A 24,045-nucleotide genomic window follows, 5' to 3' on the forward strand; every position below is an offset into this window, starting at 1 on the left:
ACGTACATGGTACAGCGCATGGCGTGATTGAATATGGACCCTAGTGTCGCTTCATTCGACACAACGTAGAGTGAGCGACAGACGGGGAACATCTAGATTACTTTTGTAGCCTCCGTTCCCTGATGGAGGGAACAAGACATTGTGTCCCCTACCGAGCCACTGTAACGGCCAAACCTTATTCTTGGCTCCTCGGTGCAAAACCTGAACAGACAGATGCACGATTCCCTCCTTTTATACCCATATGTCCGGGGTAGGGACATGCAAATTCTGTCCAAATTGGCCTTTTCTCAAGTTCAGAGGTAACTGAGGCCTTCACGAAAGACCCCTAATGTAGCTTCATTCGTCACAACGTCTCAACATTATCCTAGAATTTTTGCAAACATTTTGCAATGAATATGTCAATTTCATGAGACCAGGCTGGAAATAGTCACTGGTTATGTTCAGAATAACAGTATTCTTACTATTTTTGTAACATGAAGTTACAGCAGAAATAGTAGTATTAGCCATTATTTTTGTAACTCTATTTGGTCATGCTAGTAGCACAAAATTGAATCTTTTGACCTTGTAGCATTGCTACTTTTAGTCAGTTACTCCCCAGTATGCTCCGTAAGACGCAAGTAAAATAAGAAATAGTGGTTAAAAACTATGTAGAAGATGTTGTGCTGTTTTTTTTTTTTTTATCAGATATCCCCGGCTCATTTATGGGAGTCTGGAGTGAATCTCATCCGTCTTTATGACTCTGCTGCAGTCAGGATCTTCACTACTTAAAGAAGCACCTTTACCCTCCAGTATTCTCACTGCCTTTGATGTAAATCCTGTTAAGGTTAGGGATGTGGGCAGAGGATAAGGACTGGGGTACGAGTCCTGAAGACCATATGAGATGATGAGACGACAAGTGAGCAGAAAGTCACATTTGGTTTATGGTAGGGAGGTCAGTTTTGTTGATTAAAACTCGACAAAGCATTAACTTTAAAACCCTTATCTGTTTGAGAGAACATTGAACTAGATTTTGGGGCAACACAGTGCATAATTTACCTTGAAACTGCCACAAAACATGTAAGGAACCATGTAATGTCATTTTGCAAAGATAATGCCACAATCAGTAATTTCATTAGATCAAGCTGCACACAATCAGTAAAATAGACTGCAACAATAGACATGGTTGTCACATGAGCTTGATTCAAAGAGTGGAATTAAATAGTATAATTTTAAATGTTTGTGTAAAAAATATATAAAAATGATTTTTTATAGTCCAGCAGCTTAATTAATTAATGAGTTAATAAAAAGTAACTAAAAGGCACAGTATTAAATGGCTTGCTCCAGCTCTAAATTCTGATTGAATTAGATGAAGAAAGCCATTGTAAGATGTAGATAAACGCACACCTTTGATAGTATTTTTTTTGCCCATAATGTGGAATAGCATGAATTTTGCATCAAATTTAAGGTACAAATGGCACTGTTTTCTGAGAACAACCCTATAACAGTTCTCTCCAGTATTTGTGGGATTTTAAAGCTCTGCAGATGTTCAACTATCATTACCGGGGACTGAGGGATCACTCTTTTGTGGGGAAACTCAAACTTCATTGATTCAAAGAAAGAACAGAATTTCAATCCTGATGTAAAGTAGCTGTTCAACATTTGGTCCCTTTATTAATCTTATCACAATTCCAAGCAACAGAACCACCATGACAATGAAATCACCAGCTCTACATACCACTTTGCTAGACAAACAAATGATAAATAATAATTGAACAAACAAATGTACAAATATATTAAAGTATAGCAAAGTCAAAAAAAAGCAGGCAGTGAATTCATGAAAATAATAATAAAAAAAGACAACAATAGTTACAAATCAGAACAGTTTTCTTTTCATTTCACTCTAAATAGAGCATTTCTGACCAAAAAAACTTCGGTTGTAAGAACCGTAACCATTGTAAAATGGCTGTTTTTAGCAAAACATTCTAAAGAACACATATTCTTCATAATACATGTTTTAGCAGTTCAAGAAACAGAAATCACAGTTGCCACAGTTTTCGTGCAAAACCCTTGGATTTACAACTCGTTGATTTGCTTTTGTTTTTATTACACTGAAAATTGTAGACAGCCAGGGATAGTCTTTTCAAAGCTTAAGGAATCACTGAACCAAATACTAGTTTAGCAAAGAGTTGTTTTGTTGCAATGCCAGCTATTTTTTAGTAAAAACTGTTGCGTGCACAATGTTCCTAATATGCATCTTGTCTGTGGTTTGGTGGCAGTCTTTCCACCGTGTAGTGTTTGAACATGAGAATATGGCACTTCAAATCAAATGATGCAACAGGATATACAAATGCATACAGAGTTGGGGACGAATATCAAAAAGAAATATCCGATTCATATTTTGCCCTTAAATTCAAAAGAACAAATAAAACATTATATTTTGTGTGAATTTGTAAAGTTTTCCATTTTTTGGACCATTAACATTTTTTGCATTGTGACATTATTTTAATGACAATTACCGTAATAACATTTTTTTTTTTATAGCAATAAATATTTATTACTATAACGTGAAAAACAAAATTACTGTTATACAGTGGAAATGATAATCAGTCATTTTGTTTGATTAAAATAAGTATAAATTAAATTAAATTCAACAAATTCTACCATCCCATTACAATTGTAATTTACAAACGTACTTTGCAATTTAAATTATATTTCTATTACTCTGAATTTAGGGGGTGCCTGCTTAATAGTCAAAATATTGATGGTCCGAAAATAGGCTTTATTTTTTTTTATGCAAAGCATAATTTTATATATATATATATAATTTTTGGGGTGAAACATGACCTGGACACGTTCTTGACAGTTTTCGTGCGATCCATCCTTGGAGGAAAAAGACGAATAGTGCAAATGACAGAAAACAGAAACAGAAAATACTCTAGATACACTTTTAATCTTTAACGTTCACTGCCTATATCAAGAAAGACAAAATCAAAATGGCAAAAAACTGTTATTAGAAAGAACAAATATTAAAAGAAAAGAGACAGAATTAGCAATAGAACAAATTACCCAAAAGCTCCAACCTTCGAATGAACGGAACATTGGTATGTTGGTCTGTAGTCAAACTGCATACATGTATGAGATATCAGGCAGAGAAAATGCACCAAAGAGAGGAACCACAAAATCATCAGAATAACAAAAATATCTGTCCTCATGTATCTCTGCAAATTCGCTTAAGCTTTGTCATTTTTTTTCTTTTCTTTAAATCTGTACATATAGCTCAGGGAAAGTCTATTTGGTAATTCCCAGCTGGCATGTAGAAAGAACCTTTTTTCACCATTGATAGGGTTTAACATTCAAGGCGTATAGCTAAAAAGGAAAAAGACTGTACTTCACGGTCCAGGATACGTACACGCTCTGATGCTGGACATTGACAGAAGAAGAAAGAAAGGGCAAAAAAGGTTTTGTTTTATTTATACAGTATTTTACACTAAACCCGAGTCGAGGGTTGAACTTTTCTCTCCTGTTCTCATTCCAGAGGATCAGTCTGTGATGAGATGAGATGTCATTTTTAAATTGCCTGGCTTGTTTTTCTCTCTTCTTCACCTGATCTCAACCTTTCATATGTTTAGAAGGAATTCAAGCTCTCCAGAGCCACCTCATAACAGAATTTGTACTGCTCCTAAATAAACACAGAAGCAAAAGCGAAACTTCATTACCAGTTCAAAGGCAGAATGTGCTCAAGGGACTCTAAGTGCATTTCCCCTTTCACCCCAACATTAATACAATATTACAGTTACAGTTATACTGTCATTATTATTTAGGAAACACAAAATGGAAAAATAGGGTCATTAGTCATGTAGACATTAAAACATTTACACTTGTTTGGGATTTACTAAATTGGGTTTTCTTAAAAATAATAATTGTATAAATGTATAATACATATGCATATGTGTGTATAATAGAGATTACACTCAGAAATAGGAATTCAAGCTGATTAAATACATTAGAACCGAGCATAACTAGGAACAAAAATGTGTTACATTAGATATTTTTAGAAGGCTTTATTCATTTATAAAAATGATACAATACAAATTATAAATAATACAATTAACACTTTATTTTATATATACATTTACTTTTCTGTTTCTTTGTGATTAGTGGATAAGGATTTAAAAAATTTTTTTAATAGATTTATTATTATTATTTCACTCAAAAATAGGAATTTCAAGCTGGTAAATAATTTAGAACAGAGCATAACTAGGAAAAATATATTCACTTTAGATATTTCCAAGACTTTATTCATTTTACAAATTAATAAATATATGTATTTTTTTTTTACATAAAATTATTTTCCAGACATTTGTAATTGCTAAAAAATACATGCATTTTTAAAATTGAGATTTCATTCACCAATTAGAATATCTTGCCAATGAAATATTTTAGAGCCAAGCATAACTAGGAAAAATATAGTCACTTAAGCAATTTCCATTTTAAAATTCCATGTTTTTTCATGATTGTGGGCACCCTGATGTTTGTCCTATTTTCGTCCTGTAGTTTAGGCTCATTTTGGATTCTTATCTGTGGGTTTTTCCACTTGTGCTGAGCATGATGCTTCAAGTGCAATCAGTGGAAGAGCTGCAGGGACAGATGTCTAATCGCACCTGCAATGGCCACCTATTAGACACAAGACGTTCTCTCACAACTGGAGATGCCACAACCACTGCAGAAATTGCAGCTGTCTGTCTCAGCAAATATTAAGGAATATTTATGCTCTTTTTCTGGCTCAAACACGCTGAGGGTGGTACTGTTTCTTTAAGTGGAACAGCTATTAGGAATTTCAACAAACTACCTGTTGTCAGCAACTATCTGAATATGTGACCACTTTATAGTCTCCACCTGTTACAGAATGGAGGCCAGTATGGACAGAACCTAATTACATTGCCCTACGAGAAGTTCATCCACCAAGAACAGTAGTCCCACAAAATAAAGAATATTTTAGACAACAAAACATTTTTGTACAGATTCATTTATATAAGCTTTTATAAGCATTAAATTAGTGTTTAACCTCATGCGACCCCACGTCCACATGCGTGGACACTGTATTTTGACTTCCCTATATGGAACACATAATTTAAATTCATTTAAATTGTCTGAAGATTCTGGGCTGTCAGTAAAGGGTTAAACTTTCACCATATGGAGCTGTGTGACAAAACAACATGGTGCCGATCACAGCGGACTTTGTCTTTGGGAGAAACGCCAAAAAAAAAACTACATTCAGTTTTTAAACTGAAACTTGTTTGAGTCAAAAGATTAGAGTCTCTAGTTTCATCCGATTCATCTAGTTTTTTTTTTTTTTTACAATTGAGTGATTCATTGCGGAACACCACATTGCTAAACACAATGTACACTAATGTGTACTTTAGCAAATGTTTTCCCATAGAAATCCTATATTTCTGTGAATTATCACATTGAGAATCAATGGGTTCATCCAAAAGCTGAAAAATGTTGCTTTCAGAGGCTTTATATGGAGTTAGGATGAAACTAATGTACATTTCAAACTGTTCTGAGACCAGTGCAGACATACAGCACACTGGAGGTTAAGTCATTCACTAATTAGGGAGCAAGGGAACAAGGAAGCATAGTGCATTCACTCCTAAGGCTTCAGATGATGTTTGGACCACTCAAACTGTTTTGCAGACATGGTACAATGGTAATCAGTATATAGATTCAGAATTTATAATGTATAATTTTATTTTAACATGTTTGGCAGTGATTGGATGATGCTGGCCATTAGTTTGAGTCAGAATTAATTGTGCTAATTTCTGATGTAATGTCTTTAACCTCTCAAAACATGAATAACCAACAATCCTGGAAACCTAATAAACAATTTGATTAAAAATGTTATATAGTTCTGTATTATTTCTATAGTTCTGTATTATTTAAAATTTTGCAACTTAGTCCCACTGTCCACATATGTTGCCATCAATTTTTAAGAAAACGATTTGCTCTAGATTTCTTGTTGTTTTTTTTTTTTTTTACATGTCTATTAAGTGATACTAGTAACAAATCAAAAAGGGAAATGGAAAATGCACATAGCATTCATACTCGGATCTCAACAAAAATTAAACCCCCTGAAATCCTTAGACTTAAATTGCAAGTGCAGTACTGTAAGACTTCGAAAGGAGAGGGGCAATTGAAATGACCTTTTGTAGGAATCGACAGCATGCCACAGATCCTGTTGATAGAGCTTAACTTGGATTGAATCAAGAACATTCAATGAAATAACACAGTTAAATTTAAACAGTCAGCCAAAAAGCGCTCTTTGTCATCAGTCTTGGAAGAGCTCTGCTGTCGCATACACTAGTTTAGGTTTTTTCTACTTCAAGAAAGATGACTTGGAACATGTATTTAACTCACCATTGTCTCCACCATGTTAGCTTTGTTGTTCCTCAGCATCTTCACTGTGTGGAACACGTCCACGATGTTCTGCTGCTGGATCATCTCACAGATGCTACAGATGGCACAGAAGGTCCCGCTGCGTCCTCCACCAGTCCTAAACACAAACAAAAATAAAGTATGATAAACAAACAAAACACCCCATAACTTCACAGCTTGTCTTGTGCCTACATTATTGAAGATCATAGGCCTTACGGTTCCACCCTTAAAGGTGTAGTGTGTGCTTTTCAATAATTAAGTGATTTCTCATACTTAATGAACAAAAATCTCAAATAAGTCAGCCATTCATAAATAGATTCTCCCCAGAAATATGTTAACACTGTAGCTCAAAAAAATTCTCAGTTTATTTGAGCAGCCCGACATCTCAACTACTGGCTCTGCCAATGGCATGGGTTTATCTGTTTGTCTGAACAATGAGAAGCCTGCAAGGAAACAATTATTTCTCTTTTTTATATTTTTGCAATTACATTTAGTGCCACTAGTGGTGCAGAAATTGCACTTCAACTTTAAGTAATCATCATGACATGAGTGATTAGGTAGCATTTGTGGTTGATTTCTCGAAATATTTGTCTTCCTCTGCAGTTGGACGCTTTACAGATCTGTCAAACAATCGCCTCCAGTCAAAGTAGGTGGTTCCATGATCAGCTCAAAGTGGACCAGACTTTATGCCAATTGTCAAAAGTCTGACTATGCAAACTGGCTATGAATCTAGCCTCTGTAAAAGGTTAATTAAAAAAGGCATGTACCACTAACAATAAAATAATTTAACCTATAGGTCCTTTTAAAGTGTAAGTTGGAACATTTAGTCTGCCTCACACTTTTACAATGGTCTTAACCATTATAGCTAATGACTCTTCCTTTAGTCTTTTTTAATTTTTTTATCTACACACATATAGCAAAGTGTAAGCATAAGCCTGACCCTTCCTGACTCTGTTGTAATGACTGACGTGAATAATATCACATCCAGGTACTTCAAAGTATATTCTCCAACCAGCACATTCAAAGCTGAGATGGGAATATGCTAAATAAAACAAGGGAGGACACAAATGTTACTAAAGCAAAATGGACAGGGTTGTGTTTGCCCTGAACCTGCTGGCTGAACATTATGAATTATCTTTAGGACTTTGAAAAATACTGCAGCAATATTTGTCATGTTAAGGGTGATTTTATCAATTGTTTCACAATTTTAAATCAAAGAACTTTGACTTGTGATTACTGGCAGTCCTATATGTTTGCTTACTGGCGCAAGTCAAAATAGCTTACCCCTGGTCTCTACAGCCGTGGCCAAAAGTATTGGCAGAGACATACATTTTGTGTTTCGCAAATTTTTCTGCTTCAGTTGTTGTGGTGTTGATTCATATTGTTTCTAGATTATTGTGCAGAGTGATCAGATGCAGATTATCACAAAAACCCAAATTTCAAAGTTTTTTGAAAGGCCCTGGCACAAACACCAGCTTACAACATTTAAATAATCATATTAGCATCACCTGGGAAAGTGTGAACGGGTACTAATCAGGTGAAATCACTCTATCATTCTGATTGGATTATAAGAGCACTAATGATTGCTATAAAAGGAGGAAAGAAGTGCTTCCAATCATTGTGTTCTTGTTCGCAATGGCTACCTCTAAAGAAAGATGTGCAGCCATCATCGTTTTGCATCAAAATGGCCTCACGTGCAAGGAAATTGCTGCAAAGAATATTGCACCTGAAAGAACCATTTACCGGATCATCAAGAACTTCAAGGAGAGAGGTTCAACTGCAGTGAAGGTGGCTTCAGGATATCCCAGAGTGTCCATCAAGCACCAGGACTGTCTCCTCCTGAGGAGTCAGCTACGGAATTGTGTCACCACCAGTGCAGAGCTTGCTCAATATTGGCAGCAGGTGGGTGTGAGTGCATCTGCACGCACAGTGAGGCGAAGACTTTTGGACAATGGCCTGGTGTCAAGAAGGGCAGCAAAGAAGCCACTTATCCTCAAGTAAAACATCAAGAACAGACTGAAATTCTGCAGGAAGTACAAGGATTGGGCAGCAGAAGACTGGTGCAAATTTATTTTCTCTGATGAAGCCCCCTTCCGACTGTTTGGGATATCTGGAAAATCGATAGTCCGGAGAAGAAAAGGTGAACGCTACCATGAGTCCTGTGTCATGCCAACAGTGAAGCATCCTGAGACCATCCATGTGTGGGGTTGCTTTTCATCCAAGGGGGTGGGCTCTCTCACAATTCTGCCCAAAAACACTGCCATGAATAAAGAATGGTATCAAAACGTCCTGCAAGAGCAACTTCTCCCAATGATCCAGGAGCAATTTGGTGGAGCACCAGGTCACAAGGCAAGAGTGATAATGAAGTGGCTCTGAGATCATTACATTTAAATTTTGGATTTGTGGCCAGGCAACTCTCCGGATCTTAATCCCATAGAGAACCTGTGGTCAATCCTCAAAAGCTGAGTGGACAAAAAGAAGCCCAAAAATTGTGATCAACTCCAAGCACTAATAAGGCAAGAATGGATCGCCATCAGTCAGGATTTGGCCCAGAAGCTGATATCCAGCATGCCAGAGTGAATTGCAGAGGTTATGAAGAACAAGGGACAACACTGTAAATATTGATTCTTTGCATATATTGAATGTTTTTGCCAATAAAAGCCTTTATAATTTATGAAAGCTTATCATTGTTTTCCAGTATACTATAGAAACATGTGAAAAAATAATCAAACTTCGCAAAACACAAAATTTATGTCACTGCCAATACTTTTGTCCACGGCTGTAGATATGACTCGGGTCCCTCCATTCAATGTTGGTCTAAATCTGTCAGGCCACAATCTTAAGTCTAATGCCTTAGAAAGTTAATAGCCCACCTTTCCTGAGCAGGCAGCACGAATCATACATAACTTTGGAGATTGAAAACTAATAGTTTCATTTGCCTTAGTAAACCCCACTAATTAGGAAGAAAGTAAATCTTCCTCAAAGTGAATCTTGAAGTTTGCAAAAGATCACCATTACTTTAATAAGAATGACTGCCTGCCTTTAATTTGTGACAGTGATAAAATTGTCCTTGACTCACAGGCTGAACGTTTTTATCCTTTATACTTTAAAAACTGGAGTTTTAATCTAGGATTCTATACTGAATGTGTTTTAGTTATATATATATAAAAAGTCTACACACCCCTGTTAAAATGCTAGGTTTTTGTGTTGTAAAAGAATGAGACAAAGCTAAATCATGTCACAACTTTTCCACTTTTAATGTGACCTATAATGTGAACAATTCAATTGAAAAACAAACTGAAATCTTCGTGGGGTAAAAATTAAAATTAAAAACCTTACAATAACCTGGTTGCATAAGTGTGCACACACTCTTATAACTGGGGATGTGGCTGTGTTCAGAATTAACCAATCACATTCAAAGTCATGTTAAATAGAAGTCATTACACACCCGCCATCATTTAAAGTGACTCTGATTAATCACAAATAATGTTCAGCTGTTCTGGTAGGATTTTCCTGACATTTTCTTAGTTGCATCTCAGAGCAAAAGCCATGGTCCACAGAGAGCTTCCATCAGAGGGATCTCATTGTTGAAATATATCAGTCAGGAGAAGGGTACAAAAGAATTTCCAAAGCATTAGATATACCATGGAACACAGTGAAGACAGTCATCATCAAGTGGAGAAAATATGGCACAACAGAGACATTACCAAGAACTGGACGTCCCACCAAAATGTATGAAGACGAGAAGAAAACTGGTCAGGGAGGCTTCCAAGAGGCCTACAGAAACATTAAAGGAACTGCAGGAATTTCTGGCAAGTACTGGTTGTGTGCTACATTTGACAACAATCTCCCGTATTCTTCATATGAATGGGCTATGGGGTAGGGTGGCAAGACGGAAGCCTTTTCTTACAAAGAAAAACATCCAAGCCTGGCTGAAGTTTGCAAAAACAAACATCAAGTCTCCCAAAAGCACGTGGGAAAATGTGTTCTGATCTGATGAAACCAAGTTTGAACCTTTTGGCCATAATTCCAAAAGGTATGTTTGGCGCAAAAACAACACTGCACATCACCCAAAGAACACCATACCCACAGTGAAGCATGTCTTTTGTTTTTACCTATTAAGTAAGGAACATTGTTAGGAAAAAATTGCTATAATGTGGCTATTAGGCAAGGGTAAGAAATCAGCAAATAAAGGCTTAATAAATATCTTATAATTGTAAACAAGTCCTTAACTAGTCCCTTACAAGACCAATTATTAGTAATGAATTACAGTCTAATTTCTGATCCCTAAAATGAATTATCTAATCTCCTGCATGCCACCTGAAACATGTATATTTCCTCCCTCCATGTAACACAAAAGTAGTTATTTAACAGATGTTCAAGCTGCTCTTTTCCCTACAGTGAAAGTGGATGGTGACCAGTGGCTGTCAAGCTCCAAAAAGGAGAAATGAGCAACATAAAAGTAGTCCACATGATTTGTGTGCTGTATTCAAAGTCATTTTAAATTGATTAAATGAGTGAACTAGAACATGATCATGAACAGCTTTACAGAATTCCTAACTCTGATTTGTAGTTTTGTTTTAGGCTATAGGAGGTCGAGTTGCTTTGGTTGTGGCACTCACAGACAGTGGACTACCGTGCGACCATCTCCTCCATCATATTGTTCCTGCCACTTGGCCAGTCGTCTGACCAGCTGCAGAATGGACCGTTTGGACAGTGGTGTGTCTCTGTACGCCGGCCAGCCAATGAACTGGAAATGCTGCACCAGTCGGTAGCCGTCTTGAGGCTGGAAGTAGAACAGAACCAGTTTTAAGAATCTTTTTAAACCATTTGTGTGAACTCATATACACTCTCTGTGCACTTTAATAGGAACACTACGGTCCTAATAAAAGTTCTCGACGTGGTCTTCTGCTGTTCTTCTTCTGCCAATCTGCCTCTAGGTTCAATGGGTTGTGCATTCTGAGATGATATTCTGCTCACTACAATTGTACAGAGTAGTTATCTGAGTTACCGTAGCATTTCTGTCAGCTCAAACCATTCCAGCCATTCTCTGTTGACCTCTCTTATCAACAAGACATTTCAGTCCACAGAAATGCTGCTGTCTAGATGTTTTTTGTTTTTGGCACATACCAAGTAAACTCTAGAGACTGTTGTGTGTGAAAATCCCAGGAGATCAGCAGTTACAGAAATACTCAAACCAGCCCATTTGGCACCAACAATCATCCATGGTTGAAATCACTGAGATCACATTTTTCCCCATTCTGATGGTTGATGTGAACATTAACTGAATCTCATATATGCACAATTTTATGCAGTGTACTGTTAACACACAATTGGCTGATTAGAAAAATTGCATGAATATGTAGGTGTACAGGTGTTCCTAATAAAGTGTTCAGTGAGTGTATTCACACTGTGACCCAACAGTGAAACCCCCCTGGAAAGAAAATCAAAAAAAATATATCTTTAATATCTTAAATATTTGTCATAGACGGCAATGAGACAAAATGGAGATCAAATTGAGACTGTGCTCAGTCTCAAGTCTTTAATCAAACATCAGATATTTCAATGTGAAGTCAAATGTTTCTCATAAAATCTTCCAAGATCAAAATATCTGATAGCACTTATTTATTTTGTGCAGAGTATCTACCTGGTAAACATTGTCTGTCACCAGCAGTTAAGGAGTATTGGGGAAAAGGATGTCTCTCCTTGCATTGTTCGATGCCTGGAACATGTAAAGCGCCATTAATAAATCCTAATGTGTGCTAACATAATGCTAATATAACTCGAAAAGCACGACTGAAAATCTGTCTCTCAAAACAGATCTAATCGCATATATCAGCTTTGGCAGGGCAGTGGCCAAATGTTTATGGGATTATTGCACTTAAGTGATTACAGGCATATGTGGCTAGCAAAACTAATCAAGTTCAAAGACGCATGAAATGTGCTGAGTGTTGTGATAATTTGGATTGGCTTTACAGTTGTGGCCACTTTTTTTGGCTTAAAATAATTTCTCACTTCACTAACTCAGGGTCATTATCTCTCAAAAGCTGCTGTTGATTTACTGTCACATTAGAAGTCATCCAAATCAAATTTACTTAAGTGAATTTGTATCTTTTTAAGAGCGGTTGCATTTTCACATATCATTTTATGGAGTCAGGCTAAGGTTGGTCTAGCATAGTGTGTGAATTATACAATGACTTGACTTAAAAAAATTGTTTTTTTTAAACAAATCAAAACTTTCAAACAATCAGTGTTGAAGGAGTTCACATGTATGCTAGACAACTTTTGGCTGCTTTTCTTTATCCAGTCTAAATCATAAAAAAAAAAAAAAAAAGGAGTCATTTTTGTATTTTTGTGTATTTGTGTAGTTTGCATTTGAGTAGTTTCTATTTGTCTACAAACTAATTTCAAGCATCTATGCAGAAGTCTTTAGATCAAAAGGTTTCAGAGATCATTAGACACAAACATTCCATCAAGTTTGTCCAAACTTCAGGTTTGTAGTTTTAAATCTATAATAAAGTGATAAATAATAGTACAATACTAGATTTGATGATGTGCCGCATCATCTGATACTGATCCTAACAGAAATTGGTTGATCAGCGTACTGTTGCTATGGTAACCTACTCGAACGTGATTTATGTTCGAAAACATCTATTTAGTGCAAGGTGAAAATATGCACTCAAGCTAACTTGTAATGAAATAGTTTATACAGAATTGAAACTAATTTGTACATTGAGACTCTTCTTTTTTGGTTCATGCCTTATTTAGGAGGGCCAGATCCCCAACCCCCATGTAATTCAAGGAGCACTGCTCTGAACAACCCATAGAAGTATGACTGTGAATCAGCAAATGGTCAAATGACTGAGTGAGAGGAAAATCAATAAATACATTTCTGTTTCATTAACTCAATCACATTCCATAGAGCATCTACACATCAACTCCCAACAGCCTCTTCCCCTGCACTGACCGCACTTACCCGTGCCATGTTGCAAATCCTGAAAATGCGATTGATAATGTCCTCATCAATGTCAGCAGATATGAATTCAACTTGAATGGGGCCATAGCAGCAGGAGCCTTTCTCAGGCCAGTACTGCATGCAGAGCTACAGCGAGAAAAGCATTACAGCAAATAAGTTACATGGAATGTAAAATGGAAGCAACTCAGTAATTTTAAGTAATTTCAAAAACTCATTTTGCACCGTGCAAAAAAAAAAAAAAAAATCTCACTCAAATCATTTTTATAAATATTTTATAAAATAAAAGAGATCCGCAATGTTCCAGAGCCTTCTCCACATATTTGCGGAGCATCCAGTGAGGATCAGCCAGAGCCATCAGTTCCTTCAGTGCACTATTCAGACCTGGTCCGGAAGAAAATATAGTGCACTAAATTAGCTAGCTCTAAAAACTCACGGATGTGATCCTCAACTGGACTGTCCCCTTGCTTCAGAAGCAACATTTTGACAGTCTCTAGATACATTTTTGACAAGGCAGACGAGGAATGAGGATCTAAATGCAGCTTTTAATGAAACTAAAGATAAACAAAGTAATATATAATAATCTAAGAGTAAAAAATTCACAAATTCTTAAATAAAATAAATAACAAAATTGTGTAACTATCTTAAATATTCCAAAGATATAAATATATAAATGAATACATAAAAACTAAGGCTTTCAACAATTAATATTTTTAATAAAAGCTTTAATGAATCACAGTTAATCGCATATATAGATATTTGCTGAGAAAGCCCCTCAAATAGATATTATTTTATAATTTATTATATATATATTCAGATAATTAAAATGTGTTACAGACTGTGGTAAACACTGATAAAACAATATAAAAGTGCCTTTAAAATCCAATGGATTGTTTATTTCGATATTATTGAACAACAGCCAATTATTGGTGAACAGTTCTCTGCAATCCATTTTGCAATTGAACTGGTCAATCAGTCCGAGATTTATAATAAGGACTTTTCTAATGACGCTTCAAATAATTAACTGTGAAAGATGGATGCTTTTGGAGCATATCACTTCGGGTTGCATCAGTTCATAAACAATGTTTATTGGTCGCTGTGTTAAGTTAAATATAGTTAACTTTAGTTAAACATAAAGTTAAACTTAGAAAAACACATCTTGAGATCGCTGCGTTCGGATTTGCACTCCATCAAGCTGTGTTTTGAACGCAAGAACGCATCTATCCTCGTCTTGTGCTGTCTGCTGTCAGTAAGTGTGTTTTGTTCTCTGTATAAGCTGCATGTTGCCTATACAGCTAATGTTTCACTTACTGCTCCCTGGAGAAAACAGGTGCAACTTCAAGCTTGAATTTCTCTGATATAAGGAATATTTCTTATTACTGTTCGGGGACATGTTAATTACATAATTTTTTTTTTAAAGCGTTATTTTTAAATCGACAGCCCTAATAAAAGCCTAGTTAAATTATGTTTATGAATAAGCCAAAGGTTGGATTAAATAAAATAATAAAATAAAACATTTGGATTGGCTTATATTGCCGATATTGTGCATCTTCAAAAAACAGTTAAACACTATCAGGAACATAAATTATACCATCCAAAATGCAAAAAAAAAATAAATAAATCCATTAGTCAACAGACACCAAATAGAGGTGAGGATCAAGCAGTTCACAACCCTCCAAATACTACATACCTGTGCAGCATCCATTTCATTCAACATGACGATGGTGGAGCAGTTGTAGTCAAAAACTAGTCTCCAGAAGTCAGCCACAGTGTTGGGTAGCGGGTGCTGCGTTACGATAAAGGCTGCTGGCTGTTTGTGGCTCTAGGAAAATCAATAAGAGAAAATGCTAACTCTTCCTTCCATCACTAAAGACGTGTGTTAGCCTGGCCTGCTGACATCCTAATGTGCCTCACATGTGTAATGGCCTAAACTAAATAATAGAGGGGAGGATTCATTAAGAATGAATTACGGCTTTACAGCAACTGTAAAGCATCACTCCCCTGCACACCTGAATTGGCTCTTTAAAATGCTAAAAGTATGTTCGACTACACCGCAAATCTAGATATTGCTGGTTTTAATGCTCTTTCCAATCGTTATTTGATTAATTACTGCTGCCGTAATAGCTTGAAAATGTACACAAACTCTCATTAAAATGAAATTCTGTTTACCGCCTGCGTTCCGTGGGCGGTAATAGCTGAACATTATTTCCCCAGGCAAATAACACTGACTTCTGTGAATAAAGCATAATCTATGAGCCCAATTAACATAAAAAGAAGGTGTGTCTGTGCAGAAAAGAATGGCTTAATTTAAATATTTACATTTACATTTATGCATTTGGCAGACGCTTTTATCCAAAGCGACTTACAGAGCACTTATTACAGGGACAATCCTCCCGGAGCAACCTGGAGTTCAGTGCCTTGCTCAAGGACACAATGGTGGTGACTGTGGGGATCGAACCAGCAACCTTCTGATTATCAGATTACCAGTTATGTGCTTTAGAACACTCCAAATACTCAAGGCACAGCACTATTTCAGTGCATTTAGTGCCTGGTTAAACTGGATTTTGGGTGCATAGCAAATAAGATGCATGTTATTGTGATGACATACTGTGCGCTAAAGTAGTGCAACAGTTTAGTGGATTTTCCTCAGTGACAGTGATGACCTTGCCAAAGGACTGAATGACATGGATCATTGCTACCAGGGTTCCTTGAATCAATGCTGCATTATTGGCCATTTATTTCATTTGCTACTTATTTCCTGTTTTCATCATGTTCTTTATCTACCATATCTGTCTGCTGTCTTGATTATCACATCTGGATGTTGCGTGAAGATGGTCGATTATGGTACGAGTGTGATTATGTTCTGTGTGTGGAGATTACAGCGATGTTATCTAATCTTGTCCTCTGTTAAATTGGCTTGTTTATATGAGATTACAGTTTTATCTCCTGGGTGTTCTGCTCTGTATACTCAGATGTTACCAGAGTTCCCTAAATTCTTCCTCTCAGCCGTAGCTCTCAAATCTCATTTGCCTTCGTGTTCATTTAAATATGGCGCATCGAGGGATGTCGTACCAGGTTCGATGGCAATTATATCAAACGTCATTGGTTCTCAAAAGTTTCAACACTGACGTCAATCACGACGCAACATGCCTTATTAGGCTAAATATTTCAAAGTACAGTGTTGAGAAAAAAGTATGTGAACCCTTTGGAAATAGCTGGTTTTCTGCATTGGTCATAAAATGTGATCTCATCTTCATCAAAGCCACAAGTATAGACAAAGCACAATGTGCTTAAGCTAACAACCCACATATAATTATAATCTTTCATGTCTTTATTGAACACATCCCATTATACATTCACAGTGCTGTGGAAAAATTAAGTGAACCCTTGGATTTAAATAACTGAGTCGATCCTCCTTTGACAGCAATAACCTCAACCAGGCATTTCCGGTAGCTGCGAATTAGACCTGCACAATGTTCAGAAGGTCTTTTGGACCATTCTTCCTCACAGAACTGCTTCAGCTCAGCCATATTCTTAGGATGTCGGGTGCAAATAGCTCTCTTGAAGTCATTCCACAGTATCTCTAGCGGGTTAAGGTCTGGGTTTAAACTGGGCCACATTGGATTATTTTTTTTTTTAAAGCCATTCTGTAGTGGACTTACTTCAATGATAAGATTCATTGTCCTGCTGCTTCACCCAACTTCTACTGAGCTTCAGCTGGCACACAGCCACCCAGACATAATCCTGTAGGAGATCTTGATAAACTTAGGAATACATTTTTTTCCTCGATGATGGCAAGTGGTCCATGCCCCGAAGCTGCAAAGCAGGCCCAAATCATGATGCTCTCTCCACTGTACTTCACATTTGGGATGTTATCATGTTGGTATGCGGTGCCCTTCTTTTTTTTTTACGCCATACGTAGTGCTGTGTGTTCTTCCCAAACAATTCAACCTTAGTTTCATCAGTCCACAAAACAGTAGCGTTGTGGAGTGTCAAGGTTATCTTTAGCAAACTTCAGGCACGCAGCAATGTTTTTTTGGAAAGCAGTGGTTTCAATCGTGGTGTCCTGCCATGGACACCATGGCTGTTTAATTTTTTTCTATACAGTAGACTCATGAACAAAGACGTTAACCAGTTCCAATGATTCGTTCAATTATTTGTCCCTCTAGGGTTATTTATTTTTTTTACCTCAGTGAGCATGCTACAGTGTCCCCTTGGCTGGATGGCCACTTCTAGCGAAAGTAGCCACAGTACAAACTCGTCTCCATTTATAGACAATTTTTCTAACTCTGGACAGATGAATATCTAAGCTCTTCAAGATTATTTTGTAATGCTTTCATGCTTTATGCAAAGCAACAATTCTTGATCGTAGGTCTTCTGAAATCTCTTTTTCGCAAGGCATGGTCCATATCAGCAGATAGTTCTTGTGCATAGCAAACTCAAAATGTAAAAAGTATCTCTAACCAACACCTCCAATTTTGTTTCATTAATTGGATTCCAGGTTTGCCAACTCTTAGCTCTAATTAGCTTATGTTGACGTCTTTAGCCTAGGGGCTCACTTATTTTTTCCCCCAGCACTGTGAGTGTTTAATGGGATGTGTTCAATAAAGACATGAAAGACAGTTTGTATGTTGTTAACTTGTCGATACTTGTAATTATAATGAAGATGACATTTTTATGACCAATTAATGCAGAAACCAGCTAATTCCAACGGGCTCATATAATTTTTCTTGCCACTGTAAGTAAAAACAAATTAGATTTTAATGCTACGCTGAAGTGGAAATTTTTTAAGGTAATAACGATAAATGAACATAAATTTAACGTGATAAATTAACGTAAATTTAACGTGTTAAATGAATGTACATTTCATGTGATAAATTAACGTAAATGTAACGTAATAGCAGAAAATGTGCATTTAATGTAAACAATAAAGTGTACATTTTGGTACGTTCCTATGCAAAACTATCAGAAGACTTCAAATACAATGCAGGAGTCACAGTTGGAGCTCCACAGAACCTATCCCCAATAATTGTCACTGAGGGCGTTTGCATGCACAATCTTAGACCGATTAATCTAAATAAGCTGTGACGTGACGCGTAAGGTCATGTTTCTTTATCAGGGTAAGGTCATAAAACGTTTTAGCATAAAATGATCAGCATACCTAGATTTTTGACCATTACCCCGATTTCGTGTTGCATGTAAACACCTTAACTGGCATTCTTACCAGTTTATATGATGTGTGCAAGTGTTTTGTGGATGATTGTTTACATTTTGATGTCAAAAGCAGAGAAGAACACAAAGGTTTCAAGTCTCTGTATAAGCAGATTATTTGTAGTTATCAGTGTATTGGTGTGCATGTAAACACACACTGTTACTATGATATTCTACTAAACTTCTTCTGTTAGTGTTCCATGGAAGAAAAAACATCAAATGTGTTTGCAACTACAAGAGGGTGAGTTAATGATGACAGACTTTTACATTAGAGAGCTGAAGAACTTACGTCCATTAGTGCTGCGTTTATGTAATTGCTCGACTCGCCATCAACAGAAATGAGGAAAGGCAGGCAGCGATCCACTGCGAGGACATCCATGCTGCGGTTTTTATCATGGTTTCGTGGAAGCAAGCCCACGCTGCAGTCCTCTGGACGAACACGAGGTGTTACTATATTCAGAGTCTGAGATAAAACAGAAAAGAGTTAAGAAGGATTGTATCACACAGTGGGTGAAGACTGTTTATGAAATTGCTTCTACATTTACATTTATGCATTTGGCAGACGCTTTTATCCAAAGCGACTTACAGTACTGTGCACTTATTACAGGGACAATCCCCCTGGAGCAACCTGGAGTTAAGTGCCTTGCTCAAGGACATAATGGTGGTGGCCGTGGGGATCGAACCAGCAACCTTCTGATTAACAGTTATGTGCTTTAGCCCACTATGCCACCACCAATAGTCCATCAAGCTTCTATTTTCCTTCTCTTTTTTCCCCATTACAAATTATATTATCAACCTAACAGTTTGAGTGAAAAGTTGAATAAAAAATGTATATGAATTTCAGAATGTCTTATTTGATGTGTCTTCCTTTTGCTTTAATGACAGCATGCACTCGAGCTGAAAGTTGCAAAACCTGATGATCCCATTTGTGAATATTCCAGAGAGCATCTTGTGTGCCTCAATGGAAGCAAGGAAATCAATGTCCCAAATTGCTTACTTGATAAGTGACCTTGAAATAGTCCATAATCTCAAATATTTCATCATAATGTTTTTTTTTTTTTCTTCATCAAAATCATAAAACTTATGTCTAGTCTTAAATTACACTTTCAATTCCACATTTTCAATGCAGTCTCAAGACTTTTGAAACCCACTGTACCTTTAATATTTGAAACAACCCCCCAAATGAAATGACTAAAACTTGCTTGCAAACGTAAAGCAGCTATTGGTCTTTCTAAAACCAATTTCAAGTGGTTTTAAACTACTGGTCCAACCACAACCAAAGCAAATATTTGACTAAACTGAAGGTCAGTCATTACTTATGTATGAGACAGACTGAGCGATTGAGAGAGAGAGAGAGACTGATGAAAAGAGAGAGAGACAGAGAAAAATGTCTTACAAGACACAGAGATGCAGTGGTAGATAGAAAATGAAAGATCAGGGAGGAAAGAAAGATAGAAACATATTCATCATATTTTATGAGACACTTCACATATCTGAGGATTATTTTCCCCTCAGATGGCAGTGGCTCACTCATTTCACAGGGAATACAAAACATAAAGGCACCGTGAAAAGAAATATCTTAGCTCTGGGCTTTATGAGGCAGTAGCAGCTTGCCAATGGCTCGTAAAAAGCTTTTTTCCCCAGATGTCTGAGTCACCGTGTCTTTACTCACCTTCCTCAACTTAATGTGTTATGGAAGCTGCCTCAGCTTGGCCGATTTACTTATTCAAAAGCACTTGGAATTTAAGAGAATGGTAAAAATCACACCTCTGCCTCATGAGAGCTTGATAAAGTTGTTTGAAATAGCTGCGGGGCCTTTAGCCATAATACAGTTCTGTCAATCGCTGAAAAAACCTTGGAGGATTCAGTAAATTAGACGCCCACGTGGGCTGGCCGTGTAATGTACTATTCCTACTGTTTTACCACCCACAGAGAAGAACATTTACAAATGAGATCTCTTTAATCTCTTAATTGTTTCAAAAATGGAGGATATTGATATCCTGAGGAAAAGGCCTAGTTATCTTACATGTGACTCCTCTAGAGTTTCAAATGAGATCTCAATGATGTCTCAAACTGTGCTCAAATTTGCCAAGATACCAAAAGTCAAAGTATTTCAAAATAAACTCAAATATTTCTCATAAATGTTTCTGAGTTCAAATGAAATGAGCTGTTATCCACATTCATTTTAATATATATATATCATCAGAATTTTTCCCCCCAGAATAATTTTTCCATCAGAATTTATAGTTCAGCTTCTAGGACTTGATGTTAATATCCCTAATAATCAGCACTTCCTTGTTTTAAGTGGGGAGAGGGGTAAAAACGTCATCAGGGTCTTCAGGTGGGCACCCTCCTTCGCCAGTGTTTCGTTGATAGGCCCACGACACCTCCAGAGGGCTCAACGGCAACACCTGGCGTCCCAGATGAGCCCCCTTCTGCTTTTACTCCTCTTTATTGTTCTTTGCAGCCCAGTTGGTGTCCTTCCTCTTTATCCAGATCCACCAGCTGATTCGCTCTGCTGCCTCTGACAGTGATTTGATTTGACTTTCCTGAAGGCCTGTCCCCGAACTCCCACCCCCTTCAGGAGCCTGGCTATAGATGTGGCCACAAATCCTCTACATCCAACTTCTAACGGAAGTACATGTGTATGCCAGCCTTGTTGTTTTGCCTCAAGAGCTATATCGGTGTACTTCTGCTTTTTCCGTTCATACGCTTCTCCCATGGTACAGTTAGTTCCACGATGAACAGGGACTTCTGTGAAGTTGACCACAATACAACATCCGGCCTGAGCTTGGTGTTTAAAATCTCAGGTGGAAACTTGAGTTGCTGATCTAGATCCACTTGCATTTTCCAGTCCCGTGCGGCATCCAAGAGGGTGCCATTCACTCTTGCAGCTAGTTTCATTGGGCCCTGCCCTGCTCTCACAAAGGGGATAATGGCTGAGTGTCCAGATGTTGGGTGGGGGAGGACATTGATGGAAGATTGCCTTCCTTCCAGAATGAATGCCAGTTGGTGTAGGACTTGGAATAATTTTTCCATCAGAATTTATACAAATATAAGAGATACAAAATTATATATATTTTTATTAGGTACTGCCCTTCAGAAGCTACAGAACATATATTTACATTTATACCACAAGACAAAATAATAAAATTTTACACAAATAACCATGTTCAAAAGTTTATATCTCCATGGTTCTTAACTTCCTGAGACCCAGCATCCTCATGCGTGGACATTACATTTTGGCTTTGCTATAAGCTATGCATAATTTAATTTAATTTAAAATGATGATCTCAGTTCAAGACACTCTAGGCTATTATTAAAGGGTTAAACGTTTGGCGCACCGAGTTGTGTGACAAAACAACATGTTGCTGAGTTTTTCTTTGGGAGAAATGGCAACAAAACTACATCCGGTAAGAAACATTGTTAAGATTTTACATTAAAACATGTTTGAGTCAAAAGATTAGTCTCTAGTTTCATCCGATATGCCATTTTTTAAATTTCATCGATATATTGAGAAATGCCACAATGTTACACACATGGACTATATAGGCTCATTTACTTTAAAATGTCCTACGTATATTCCATGTGCATTATCACATTGAGAATCTTAACTGGAGGTTAAATCATTCCATAATTAGGGAGCAAGGGAGCATCCTATAGTTTCCTATGCTGCATTCACTCCTAACATGCAGTCAAAAATTCAGTTTCAGGCTGCAGATGATGTTTGGACCACTCAACAGGTTTGGCAGACATGGAACAATGGTAATCAGTACATATTCAGACTTACATGCTAAATTAAATTTTTAACATGATTGGCAATGACTGGATGATTCTGGCCCTTACTTCGAATCAAAATTACTTATGCTAATTTGTGATGCAGTGTCAGTAACATCTCAAAAACATGAATAAAATCTTTCCTTAAATTGGTATTATTAAAAATTTCACAACTTAGTCCAGCTGTCCACATATGTGGACATCATGTTTTAGGAAAACTATACATATATTATTTTTGCATGTTTCTTAGGGGTTACTAGTTACAAATCATAAGTTAATATAGTGGTTTGTCTTCTTAAGCAAAAATGTATGTTTGCACCCTTTGTAATACCAGTCGTGTATAAGTTGCTCAATTATCAAAAAAGTGTCAAAAGCTGGGTTTTAACATTATATAGCCACTGCTGGAAAGAACTCAAATGTGCAGAAGGTGCTGGGAAAGCAAAGAAGGTGTAGTACATGGATTATTATTATATATATTTTTTTTTTAAGAACAGTGGGCAGTGAGCAAGCAACACACCATATTAAGAACAAAGGGGATACAAACTTTTGAACAGGTTAATTTGTTTGAATGAATTCATTATTTTGTCTTAAGGAATATATCTAAATACATGTTGTGTTAAATAGCTTCATCAGAGCAGTACTAAATAAAAAAACTAAATGCATTTTTCATGATCCTTCTTATTTTTTGTAAAGGATAAATATCTTGCGGATTCAGCAAGGGGGATGGATGCACACGTGCATGCATGTATGTACACATTGATTATTTCCCTTATAATTGACTACCGTAATTTCCGGACTATAAGCCGAAACTTTTTTCCCACGCTTTGAACCTCGCGGCTTAAACAACGATGCGGCTAATATATGGATTTTTCCCGCTTTCAAATTTTATTTAAAAAAAAAAAACGTGCTCAGTGACGTGCTCAGTTTTTTGGCGGCATGAAGCTTTCATTAGACCAATGAAATTGCCGAACGGGTTAAGGTCAAACAACTTTTTTGTTTACTGTTTAGATTAAATGGAGCGCGCTCAAACTTCCCATAATTCTGATTACGGTAGTCATTTTGTCACCCTCAAGACACGGAGAAATGCATATGATGCATCTTTCAAGTTGAATGCGATTGATCTGGCTGTTGGAAAAGTAATAGAGCTGCTGCACGGGAGACGTTGGAAACAGCAGCGTGATGAATTGACTCAGTGCAAAAAGACAACTAAAGCTGAGGCTATTTAACTCCGACACCGAAGGAGATGACTTCAGAGGTTTCATGTGCACAAGAGGAAGATAGTGACCAATGACTTTCTTGCTAGGCTACTGTTTACTGCAAATTTTTTATTTTTTGTTACAAGCCGTGTGTGGCAGCGGGGGCGTGGTCAAGCGCCCGTCTGGGAGAGAAAAGCGGTAAGGGCGCTTACACCTGAGCTAATGTCTAACACCTGTGCCTAATTTCAGTAAGTGTGGGGAGAGCAGCATAAAAAGGCAGCAGAGAGAGAGTGTGTGTGTGTGAGTGAGTGAGTGAGTGAGTGAGTGAGTGAGTGAGTGAGTGAGTGACAGACAGACACACGGCAGTCTAGTGTTGGCGCATAGAAGTCCAAGAATTGAGAAACTTACATTGCTGTGGCCATTAAAAGCCTTACCTGGAACGTCAAGTGCCCTGTTTCACGTGTCCTTCTTGGG

At 37.1% G+C, this 24,045-nt stretch overlaps 1 protein-coding gene across 6 annotated transcripts in view; it reads right to left on the reverse strand.

Moving 5' to 3' along the window:
• Positions 1-1,647: 1,647 nt before the first annotated feature.
• The window catches only part of LOC127646731 (receptor-type tyrosine-protein phosphatase T-like), a 343,034-nt gene continuing 320,636 nt past the window's right edge, over positions 1,648-24,045 (reverse strand). For all 6 annotated transcript variants that reach the window (XM_052130581.1, XM_052130582.1, XM_052130580.1 and 3 more), the window contains 6 exons: positions 18,888-19,061; positions 15,078-15,209; positions 13,391-13,516; positions 11,037-11,200; positions 6,397-6,532; positions 1,648-3,658 (listed from right to left, as the gene is read on the reverse strand). In XM_052130581.1, the coding sequence (XP_051986541.1) occupies positions 3,605-3,658; positions 6,397-6,532; positions 11,037-11,200; positions 13,391-13,516; positions 15,078-15,209; positions 18,888-19,061 (786 nt within the window). In that variant the 3' untranslated portion in view covers positions 1,648-3,604. The remainder of the gene's footprint in view (positions 3,659-6,396; positions 6,533-11,036; positions 11,201-13,390; positions 13,517-15,077; positions 15,210-18,887; positions 19,062-24,045) is intronic.

This window comes from Xyrauchen texanus, chromosome 7 (genome assembly GCF_025860055.1).
Source record: "Xyrauchen texanus isolate HMW12.3.18 chromosome 7, RBS_HiC_50CHRs, whole genome shotgun sequence".
Lineage (NCBI taxonomy): Eukaryota > Metazoa > Chordata > Actinopteri > Cypriniformes > Catostomidae > Xyrauchen > Xyrauchen texanus.